The 11,701-nt window shown below is 37.7% G+C and overlaps 2 protein-coding genes and 3 non-coding genes across 5 annotated transcripts; 1 reads left to right on the top strand and 4 right to left on the bottom strand.

Moving 5' to 3' along the window:
* Positions 1-3,738: 3,738 nt before the first annotated feature.
* On the bottom strand, positions 3,739-3,864 carry LOC126584011 (small nucleolar RNA SNORD14). Its single transcript, XR_007609933.1, has one exon. It is a non-coding gene; the product is annotated as a small nucleolar RNA SNORD14 (small nucleolar RNA).
* Positions 3,865-3,946: 82 nt separating this feature from the next.
* LOC126584050 (small nucleolar RNA R64/Z200 family) lies at positions 3,947-4,047 on the bottom strand. Its single transcript, XR_007609967.1, has one exon. It is a non-coding gene; the product is annotated as a small nucleolar RNA R64/Z200 family (small nucleolar RNA).
* Positions 4,048-4,265: 218 nt separating this feature from the next.
* LOC126584042 (small nucleolar RNA Z199) lies at positions 4,266-4,351 on the bottom strand. Its single transcript, XR_007609957.1, has one exon. It is a non-coding gene; the product is annotated as a small nucleolar RNA Z199 (small nucleolar RNA).
* Positions 4,352-5,132: 781 nt separating this feature from the next.
* LOC126583639 (thaumatin-like protein) lies at positions 5,133-6,353 on the bottom strand. Its single transcript, XM_050248105.1, has 2 exons — positions 6,197-6,353; positions 5,133-5,961 (listed from the first exon to the last, which is right to left on the bottom strand). Exons 1-2 carry the CDS (start codon positions 6,258-6,260, stop codon positions 5,237-5,239), a joined length of 789 nt encoding a protein of 262 aa, XP_050104062.1. The 5' UTR covers positions 6,261-6,353; the 3' UTR covers positions 5,133-5,236.
* A 1,604-nt stretch (positions 6,354-7,957) lies between these two features.
* Positions 7,958-11,052, top strand: LOC126583634 (serine/threonine-protein kinase D6PK). The gene is made up of 2 exons (XM_050248099.1): positions 7,958-9,060; positions 10,097-11,052. The coding sequence occupies exons 1-2, from the start codon at positions 8,399-8,401 to the stop codon at positions 10,968-10,970; spliced, it is 1,536 nt and encodes a 511-aa protein (XP_050104056.1). The 5' UTR covers positions 7,958-8,398; the 3' UTR covers positions 10,971-11,052.
* Positions 11,053-11,701: the final 649 nt, after the last annotated feature.

The raw sequence follows: 11,701 nt of genomic DNA, 5'->3' as shown, positions 1-11,701 counted from the left end.
GAGCGTGGAGCATTTGATCATGACTTGTATTTTTAAAATTATTGAAAAAACAATGTTTTTTTATTTCCAAAGCACTTGAAATACTTCCTGAAATAATGATTTTACTTGCGTTTTTATCAAGAATTAATTTCAAAAATATTTTTACAACAAATTATTTTCAATCATTTTAAAAATACTCCAAACAAGCACTTATTTGGAAGTGATTTTAAAATTATTGGAAGTGTTGTTAGACAAAATGTTTCTTTGATTCCCAAAACACTTGAAGTGCTTCCTGAGAGAAGAATTTAGTTGCGTTTTTATCAAAAATTAATTTCAAAAATATTTTTACAAAAAAATATTTTCAATCATTTTCAAAATATCTCAGACAAGCACTTCCACACAGAACAATTTCATTCATTGTTCTTTTTAATTCCCACCTAACATGAGGAATCTCACTCGCCCTACAAATTAGTAATGGCATTCCTAATTTAGCTTACGAAGCTATTTCGTGGAAAGGGATCTGCAGATCCCTTCCTCTTAATTCACCAAATCAATGAATTCGTGCTATTGAAATTTGATCCAACGGCTGAAATTATTATAACTTTTAAAATGAGCCTCAGTTTGTAGCTGTTGGAACAAATTTTAATGGCATGAATCCACTAATTTAGTAGATTAGGAAGAAGGGATCCGGGAAATATCAATTTCCCTATTTCATTACCTTTTAGAACAAGGTGTCAAAAATTAAATTGGTTAACTATCTTTTCCATCTTACCTTAAAATTCATAAATTTTAATTCATCAAAATCCATTATAATCTTAATTAAACACGCCTCTTTAAAAATAATATAATTTTATATAAACAGTTTATTAATTTACCTCAATCAAAATGGACCAATATAATTATTAAAATTTTACATGCTATTTAATAGTAAACATAGAATATCAAAAAATTTGTGAGTGTGTAATAATTAAAAATTTTGCACACCTAATCTAAATGGACCCGGCTTCTTTGCCCTCTCATTTTCCATACACTCTCATTCCTCCTATTTTGTGTTGTCATGGTTAAGCTACGTCAACATTTTATATTGATTTTTTTATAGATATAAAGACAAAAAACAATAATAATATAAAATGTTGACGTGGCTTAATCGTGACCGCACAAATAGAAGATGATGAGAGTGTATGAGAAGTGGGAGGGCAGAGAAGTCAGGTCCGCGGACAAGGATGGTGTGCCCCCCCACTTCCGATGCCCTCCCGTGCCCTCCTGTTTTATATGGTTACGGTTAAGCCATGTCAACATTTTATATTATTTTTTTATAGAGATAATAAAACAAAAATGAATAGTAATATAAAATATTGACATAGTTTAACTGTGACCACATAAACAAGAAGGCATTGGAGGGCAGACAATCATTGTCCCAATCTAAATTCTACCTTCTTTACACATAAAAATGGACTTGGATTGTCTGCCCTCCCATTTAGGTGCCCTCCCCGTGCCCTCATGTTTTGTGTAATCACGGTTAAGTTACGTCAATATTTTATATTATTTTTTTATAAAAATAATAAAACAAAAAGAAATAGTAATATAAAATATTGACGTGGCTTAACCGTGACCACAAAAAACAGGAGTGCACAAAAATTGGAGAGCAGACAATCCAAGTCCCATAAAAATTGCATTGTCACATCAATCACCTTGACTACTTTTTTTCTTTGCTGATTCACCTTCACTACAAATCAAATAGGATGAGTACACCGGCTTCTGACCTTTTCTATTAGTATCTGTCACCAATTAGTATACGTTGGCATGACCAACACAATATAAATTAGGGAACTTTAACGAAAAGCACCCGGTACTGTTCACTTTAACGAAAACCACATTTTTACACTAAAAAGTCAATCCTGGTACTATTCACTTTACCCTTTATTTTGTCCTTATCATTAAAACTCAAAGTTTTCAAGCCCTTTTCATTAGTTTTCCTTATAAATTATTCTCCGTTCTCCACACCACAATTCAACAGACAAGGACTGTCTGCCCTCCCTTTTTTCATGTCTTTTCATACTTTTTTGTTTGTGTGGTCATGATTAAACCACGTTAATATTTGATATTATTATTCATTTTTATTTTGTTATCTTTATAAAAAAAAATAATATAAAATATTAATGTGACTTAACCGTGACCACACAAAACAAAAAGATATGGAAGGGCATGAAAAAAAGGAAGGTAAGTAATCCTTGTCCCACTTCAACACTCAACTTTTTTTAAAATATATTTCATATCATTTTTATTTTTAAACTAAGATATTAAATTGTTAAAGCAACGTAGCATTTTTGTTTTTATATTAGTATATTTTATATATTTTGTTTTAAAAAATTTTGATACAAATTTAATCTTCTTAATTTTGTCAAATATATTTATGAGAGAAATTTGTGCATTACCCAAATGTATTTATAAGGCCATCTCCAATCAACCCGACCAAATGATCATTGAGCTAAAAATAGTTCGGAATGACACGAAAATCTTCTCCAACAGAGGGTTATCCCAAAGGGCTTATGGGTTCCATTAGGCCAAAACTCCCAAATCAGGCCAGTGGGCTGGTCATTTCCAGCTAACCAACCATCCCTCTAGTGCCAGAATGACAAGCTTGATATTTTGCCAACCCTCCAGCTCTAGAATGTCAAGCTTGATATTTTGTCAACCCTCCAGCTCAGTCCATTTGAATGCAAACAGCTAGTTGTTAGAATTTGAATTGTTTTTTTGGACGAATTTAAAAAGAAAAATTCTAATTTTTTTTCCTTATAAATACCTACACCATTCCTACAACATTGAAAACTGAAGATAAGAAGTGTCACGTAGATACAAATCTTATCTAAAATTTGCACAACAAATTACATCTTGACAAATGACACTCGAAATCCTATCCAAAAAATTATTAAGATTAATAAAGATAAGAAATCTGGAGAGTTATGCACTTTAGGAACACGTATCACTCAAAATCTTATTCGAAAAATTATTAAGATTACATAAAGATAAGAAATCTGGAGAGTTATTTATGTTAACGTCACATGTCACTTAAAATCCTATCCAAAAAATTATTGAGATTATATAAAAAGAAATTTGAAAGCTTATTCATTTGGCGACAAGTGATACTCAAAATATGACACTTAAAAAAATAAATTATGTTTACCCTATGACCCTTTGGCCCCATCGGTTTGAGATAGTTTTTTGTCAAATGACTATGTTTCGCCTATGATCCTTTGGTCCCCTCGATTGAAAATGGTATAAAATATAACTTAACACTGTTGATTAAAATATAATTTTTTGTAAGCCTATAGAGTTAAAAAGCATGACCTAAGGGAAATTGGTTGGTCTAAAGGGGTAATAGAATAATATTTTAATAAAATTGACTAGGTTATTTTTTGTTAAGGATGAAGATGCTTTGATCTATTACTGTTCAAATGGGTTTATTTCTGTTCACTTAAAGTGAATAAATATTAAGGTTTATTACTGTTCCTTGAGTGGATAAATGCGGAGGCACAAGCGCAAAGTCTTTGAGGGTGAAAATGCTCTTAGAGAAATTGGTTGGCCTACGTCTGACAGCAAACGCCGCACAACGTCGGAGGAGCTCCCGCGAACGGAAATATGGGAGGAACGCCGCCGAGGAAGGCTTTCTTTGTGACGTCAAAATTCACGAATGTTGCACGATCAAAAACTGAAACGAAATCGTTATCAAACATAATAAAAACAAATTGCAAGGGAGTCAATCTCAGACATCCAAGGAAGGATAAAAGCAGCATAAGCTCTCAAGCCCGGCGAAAGGCGAAAGCTCTTAGGCGGCCACTGCGAATGTTCTTGAGAAACAAGCCTTCGATTTTGTCATCATCGATAATTTTATACTTATACATACAAATTATGATTTAAAAATTCACAAATGCAAAAATCATAAATTAACAATTTTTTTTGTGAATGCGATCTGCTCAGATAATTTGAATTTTCATTCTCATTGATTTAAAATAAATAAATCTCTGAAGTCTGACATGTGAATTAATTCAGAAATCATCACAGCAGAGAAAAAAATGAAGAACAATTAGAAAACTTTCGGATATTTTTAACGAAAATTTGAAATTGGTAAAATTGGAAGAGCGATCAGAGATGGTTAAGGGTTGTCGGTCACGGTTAAATCAGAAACACGGACCAATAAGTTCCTCATCATATCACAATTGAAAAATAAATAGGCTTAAATTTGTGAAATTCATGAAATAAAATAAATAAATGGAAGAGTGGAAAGAAATCATCAGAGACTTAAATACTAGGAATCATGGAAAATGGAGCGTATCCATCATATTGTTGCAGTATTTTCTTCATCACCTGATTCGCCTTCCACATCACAGAACTAAAATCGGGGCGGTAAAACACGCTAACTAAATCACACGTAAAGAGATAGAGAGGCCGAGGGGCGGCGGAGGGAGTGTGTGCGTGTGCAGAGGTTGAAGAGAAACCCTAGAGTGATAAGAAGAGGAAGAAGACGATGGTTTGGAACTGCAGGAGAGAATATTTATAAGGTAACGGCTGAGATGTAAAAACCCTAATGCCAATCTTCTGGGTTTTGATATGGGCCGTGAGACATAAATGGGCCTTGTATTCACTTAATACGTATTCATAATGTAATGGCCTCTCTATACCACATGGTATAAGGTCCACAAATGAAACCCAAAAACTTATCTTTTGGGCTAGTTTAACCTAAAGGTGGGCTGAGAGCGATCCGGTTTGGTTTGGTTAAACCCTCAAATCGCATACTGACTTAGATCTTTGCTCATTCATACTTTTTTTAAGTGTGAATGGTTGAGATTTAACTAATTAAGCTCGTGAGAAAAAAGGGCACGAAGAATTTCCACATTGACCCAATGTAAGTGTTAAGAAGATAATAAAAGTAATATTGACAGTTTAGTTCGGTTTAAGTCAATTCTAAATAGTTAATTTTGAGTAGTCTTTTCGTATAAGATTTCATTGCTTTAACGTAAAATTTGAACCAAATTGCTCAAATTGGTTTGGTTTGACTGAGTTGAATAGTTTGGACAGTTGTCAGACTATTCCTAGATTTTTTTTCCCCCTAAAATTTGGAGAAATTGAGTGTCCAACGAAAATAAACGTAACAGTTTAATCTCCAACAACATTATTTGTGGTGTTGATTATCAATTGTACATTAGCCTTTACACCCGAATTTCAAAGTAACACAACATGGGGCAAACTAGTCTTTAACCTACATGGAGATATACCCAGCACCAGCAGCACCCCACCCCGCAGGACAAAATGTGATCACATACTTACTCGCCTTGCAGGTCACCAATGGAGGTGGTGTATCATAAGCATAGCTGTAATACGAAGGGCAAGCATCTTTGAATAACTTTGAGTACACACTCGGCTTGCATTTTTCTGGGGTTCCATACTCTTTCCGGCAACAATACGCGTCCGTATTAAACGCCAAGCAAGCGCTTTTGCACGCCACAACTTCCCCTTTCTTGTTTAAAACCTTAAGCTCTTTGGGGCACCGAGTTTTCAAATCTTTCAAACACCCTCCGATAGTGCAATTGGATGCTACTGGATTTGATAAGACCACGACCGGAAGATTGTATCCATCAACCACGCTCACATCGTAGAAATTCAGCTTGTCTTTGTCGCCTTGAACTGAAACTTGCACTAGTGTCACTGGTGGATTGCCTATTAGCCCTTTGCATGCTAATCGTCCGTCACAATCTCCTGTTTCGCAAGCAGGATTCCCGTTGGAAACAAAGTTGCATCCTGTTCGCGCCCAAATCCGACCGCTCCATGACCACGGGGCAGTAACGCGCTGAGTCTTGCCAGCGGGGAGGTAGAAGCCACCATCAGCTATCACGGCCTTTCCGGCGTTGGGGGCAGTTGCTGGCCATATGTTGAAGGGGCACTTGTTGTGTACGTAAAACGCAACTGTCTGTGCCGTTCCATGACCTGCAATATAACATATTGATTCAAAACTAGTAACAATAAAGTTCAAGAACAGTTTAGACACTGAAAAATATGAATCTGCTTTAACAAAGGAAAGCGATTTTCGCATTCCCTCCCCCCCCCCCCCCCAACATTGTTTCCCTTAGGGAGGAGTACATACCGAGAGAATGGGAGTATGAAAATCACTACCCTGACAAACAAAACTGTTAAACGAACATGTTTGTTTATATGAACTTACCAAAAAAGATGAAAGTCCACACTAGGAACAGAAAGAAAGCAGCAACAAAGTCAGGCGACTTCATGTTTTGGATGCATATATTCAGGTGGAATGCAATGTTGCTTAGGAGCTACATATATAGGTAAAGTTAAATGGTGCTTCTTGTTGGATTGCACTTCAAGGTTTGGTGTGGACAATCTTCGTACATAATTAATACAAGATTATAGTAATGTTACCCTTTAAGCAACGTTCTTAAATTGTCATTTGGACATTGACCTCTGTTGACAAATCATGAGAAGCAATACAATGTCTAACTACCTTTGCAGAGAAAAATCACCAATAATAGGTCACATGTAAAACATCAGATGAGAGGTAATTATCAGCAGTGCTAACTTTAAGGTCACTCTTTCATAGGGTAAATTATTCGGTGAATCCGGTTGTATATTTTGTGTTTATCATGAGAAAAGCGAGATAGATACAAGATTATATGCATTCCGTTGTGCCATAAGTTCTCTAATTTCATAGCGAAAAGTTCTAGGCACAACCAAGTGTATATCACCCTGTCTTTGTTCCTTCTATATCTCCCTTCATGTGATACGGCACATGAGGAGCAAGATAGGCACAAAAAAATATACACTCGAGTGTGTATTACTTTGTTTTTGTTCCTTCTATATCTCCCTTCATGTGATACAGCACATGAGGAGCGAGATAGGGACAAAAAAATATACAGTCGAGTGTGTATCACTTTGTTTTTGTTCCTCCTATATCTCTCTTCATATGATACGGCACTGAAAAGCGAGATAGGCACAAAAAAATTATACACCCGATTGCATTTTAGTTTCTTTTCTTTATATAGAAAGGAGAAAGGCAAAAGCTTTCCAACAGTTGGACAATGATGATGAATGATTTGTGTAATATAAACTTATGAGCGCTGCTTCGCTGCTGAAGGTTTCAGCAGGAGTTCCTGCTTACACTTGGGCTAAAACCTTCAGGAGCGAAGTCTTTATTCTAAACTTATTTTCTTTTCAAAATTGAAATAATACAAAAACTCTCAGATAATCATCAGTGCAATTAATGTGGTAACCAAGAAATTCAACCCAGGATTCTGACCTGACCCCCTCAGTTTTTGTGCATTGTTTTATTCTTTCCAAAGTCCAAATAATATTTGTTATAGTAGTGTTATTTACACACTTATTTTTATTTCTTACATACTTCTTGCTAATCTCTATCCTTCGATCAATTCATTCGATTCGCAACCGAAAATTAAGAGTGGTGTGTGAGAGGTAAAAATAAGTCTGTGAATAACACCACCCTATTTGTTATAACAATGGTGATATTTCTTGCCCTTTTTATAACAAATTAATAAATAATGAGTTCCTTTCTTATTCTGGTCTCTGCAAATGTGTTTCAGAAATTTAAAAAATAAAAAATTGCCTCTTTTTAGTAAAATCTATTCACATACATGGAAAAGTAATTATTGTCCAGGGTGGTTTACCTTACGTTCTCCTTCTCCTGCCACATTTAGCTGTCAAGAATATCCAATGGTATCCACACTGCATCCTCTGCATCAATTGCACTTTGCAAATTTGCTATTCACCATCTACTCAATTCTGGATACAGTACACTGAAACTGTTCATAATCCGTCACAAGATAAACTTCTATATATCAAAATGTCACCGCGACGATATTTCAAGTTAATCACGAACAACCCACCAACCCAAACTTGAGACCTGATGTGGGTTTATCACATGGCACCAAACACTCAAACCAGAGGGGGAAGGCAATAACGGTATTGGCTGAGGAGGTGTATAATATACATTTGCACTTTTGGTTTCATTAGAAAAATCTGAGAGGCTTTTGTCGTCCTCGTAAACAGGGATTCTCTGTTTCCTTCTCTCTCTCTCTCTCTCTCTCGGTGTTGTGTTTTGTCTCCAAGCTGTAACATTTTCTGGGGCAGAGAGTAAGAAAATGGACATTGGTTATCTCACCCCGTTCTTCCCACACTCACGCTCTGATTTCAAATTTGAATACCGTTTTTATACACTCTGTTTTGGGTCCCTACGCTCAGCTCCCTTCTTCGCGCCCGCATCTCTCTCGTCCTCCCTTTGACCACCTCGGTCACCCCCCCATCCGTCCCCCACCCCACCACCAACCCCCATTTTTAACCCCAGTTTTTTTCTCTCTGACATTTCATCGAACACTTCATCCGCAACCTCTCAACCATGGACAAACCACCCCACTCCGCCGAATCCCACGACGGCGAATCCGTCGTCAGCAGCCTCCAAGATCTCAGCTTCAGCATCAGCATGTGTAGCAGCACCGTTTCTGGCTCCGACAGCACCAAGGTCAGCAGCAATGGCACTCCGGAAGCAAACAAGAACGCCGAAAATGCCGATTGCGAAGACGAAAGTTACAAAAGCAGCTTAACCCACTTGGGAAATTCCAACCGGTCCGACCCGAACGAGGGCAGCTTCCGGAGTTTCTGCCCGTCGAAGCCGCACAAAGGCAACGACGCGCGGTGGGACGCGATACAATCAGTGAAATCCAAAGACGGAGACTTGGGACTCGGCCATTTCCGGCTGCTGAAGAAGCTCGGCTGCGGCGACATCGGAAGCGTCTACTTGGCGGAGCTGAGAGGGATGGGTTGCTTCTTCGCCATGAAAGTAATGGACAGAGGAATGTTGGCGGGAAGGAAGAAGCTGATCAGAGCTCAGACGGAAAGAGACATATTACGGTTGCTGGACCATCCGTTTCTTCCGACCCTCTATTCGAATTTCGAGACCGATAAGTTTTCTTGCTTGTTAATGGAGTTTTGCTGCGGCGGCGATCTGCATACGCTGCGGCAGCGCCAGCCCGGGAAGCATTTTACTGAACAAGCAGCGAGGTTAGTGTCCCATAATTTGCAACATATTATGTAGGTCTGATGATATTAAGGACGTCGTAATTTTTTGGTCAAGGCATTGTTTTCGTCGCTACACGTTTATTTTCTCTGTAAATTATAATGGTTTATAATATCGTCTTATAAATGAAAAATTCTTAGTGTTTGTTTGGTATTCTAATTTTTTTCGTGGTTAAAATGATTTTTTTTTAATTTTGATTAGGCTTAACTGTTTTTTTTTTTTTTCACAGCTAATTTTTATTCACATGATTTAGACCAAAAAAATTTCAATCTTACGCAACAAATAAAGTGATTATTTTCTCAGCACAGCAATATCAAACTAATCACGTGTTGCCCGAGATGTTGAGGACTAATTTTATACCAGTATTCCACGCAACATGTTCTAGGTTCGATTATTGGTTTGTATGATTCACACGATGATGGTCATGAGGAGGAGGCTTGGTGGTCAGGTCAGTAGGAGGCTGAAATGCCAGCCACTAGAAGCCTTTCAACCTTGAAAAAGATAGATTACCGTGATGAAGCCACCATTAGTCTATTTTCAGAAGAAAAAAAAACTATTATAATAAAAAGTGATTTATTTTTAGTTTAACTCTTGTACTCTTGACGCTGGGAAAAGGGTCTCTCCTTCCAAATGGTTTTGCAATCAAAATATTTAGAAATTTCATTAGCTTTTGAAGCTTTTATGGGTATAGCAAGATCACGAGTTGTTCCACTTTTCAACTATCTTTTTATGTTCATAGCCACAACACCCTTTTAAGTGCTTGGACCTAGATCCCGAAACCGTCAGCTCGATAACCATGTAACTGTGACAAATGTCATATGTTTTAACTTTCTCACATGCTGTATTAGTTACATTCATAGCGAAGTATCCGGTTTATGTAAATCTCTTTCAGTGTAATGCTTGAAAGATTTATCTACCACCACCAATGATTTGATAACTAATTCCGGTTAATTTTGATGCTAACTTCTCAATCAAACAGTAAAAACATTTGCTCATATCAAATTGCATTTTGTTTTGCAGGTTTTATGCTTCAGAAGTGCTTCTCGCCCTCGAGTATCTCCACATGATGGGCGTGGTGTACAGGGACTTAAAACCCGAAAACGTACTAGTGAGGGAGGACGGCCATATCATGCTTTCCGACTTCGATTTATCGTTGAGATGTTACGTGAGTCCGACTCTTGTTCAGTCCAGCGACGATCCGTCTTGTAGAATATCTGCGTACTGCATTCAGCCAGCATGCATTGATCCCTCGTGCAAATTGCCGGTTTGTGTTCAACCTGCTTGTTTGCAACCCTCTTGCTTTAAGCCTCGGTTTCTTAGCTCCAAATCAACCAAGGAGAAAACCGAAAGAGTAGGATTTGGAAATTCAGATTCGTTGCCTGTACTTATTGCTGAGCCAACGAGTGCGCGCTCTATGTCATTCGTTGGGACACACGAGTATTTAGCTCCCGAAATAATCAGAGGTGACGGTCATGGTAGCGCGGTTGATTGGTGGACTTTCGGTATCTTCTTGTATGAGCTGCTGCATGGGAAGACGCCATTCAAAGGGAATGGTAACCGGGAGACATTGTTCAACGTGGTCGGTCAGTCTCTTGAGTTTCCGGATGGATTCAACGTTAGTTTCGCTGCGAAGGATTTGATCCGGGGCTTACTTGTGAAGAACCCTCAAAAGAGACTTGGATTTAAACGTGGTGCCACAGAAATTAAACAGCACCCCTTCTTTGCAAGCGTAAATTGGGCTCTCATCCGCGGCACGCGCCCGCCGGAGATTCCAAAACCGTTTGATCTTGCGACTCTAAGTCACACATTCAAGTCCGCAGTGCCTCAAAACAACAAGGTGGCTACCGAATCGAATCGATCATCGGGTCCATACTTAGATTTTGAATTTTTCTGATGAATTTTGATGGGACGAGAAAAAAGGATTGTAGCATTTTTCTTGCGACATTATTCATGTTCTCAATGAAATATTTTCTTCACATGATTGTTTCATTCAACTCCGTGCATAGGGAGGTTTATGCTAAAAAGTATAATTGCGCCACGATGGTGGGGTATGAAGCAGATCAAACACTGACATATGAAAAAGTTAAAACATGATACCCTATATTAGTTTAGAATACTGTCACAATCATATCTCATTTGTAGGTGATTAAGTTTCTGTCCCTCTATTGGTGGTGGAGAAAAACATCGGGCACATACTATTTGCCTCGTTCGCCTCACACAAAACCAGCCGTCCCCATGTATTTTGTCACACCCGTTGTTCTTGAACCGTACCTTTTGTACTTACGGCCTGAGTGCGGTAGCTCTACTGAATACTCCATATTCTCGTTTACTTGTAAGTTTCTCTCCATCTACTGGTGCTGGAGTCTGAATTGACATGTAAAATGTCCGAAACTTTGGCTGGAAATGCACTTTTTGAAAAGAAGATTAAGAACGAGACAACACAAAAAAAGGGAGGAAAAAAGAACCGTGATTTTGTCTCCCTGGCACTTTGATCTCTTTTGTTCTTATATAATCTGCTTTTATCAGTGTTGGATTCTGCTTTTTATTGAATTGTTCCATGTGCTTCTTTGCTTTTTTTTTTTTTTTTTCCAGTGCAGCCTGCCTTTCTTCAAGATTATACTTTAT

This window comes from Malus sylvestris, chromosome 9 (assembly GCF_916048215.2).
Source record: "Malus sylvestris chromosome 9, drMalSylv7.2, whole genome shotgun sequence".
Taxonomy (NCBI): Eukaryota; Viridiplantae; Streptophyta; class Magnoliopsida; order Rosales; family Rosaceae; genus Malus; species Malus sylvestris.
The sequence above is the reverse complement of the archived record's forward strand: the minus strand, read 5'-3'. Positions and strand labels throughout refer to the sequence as shown.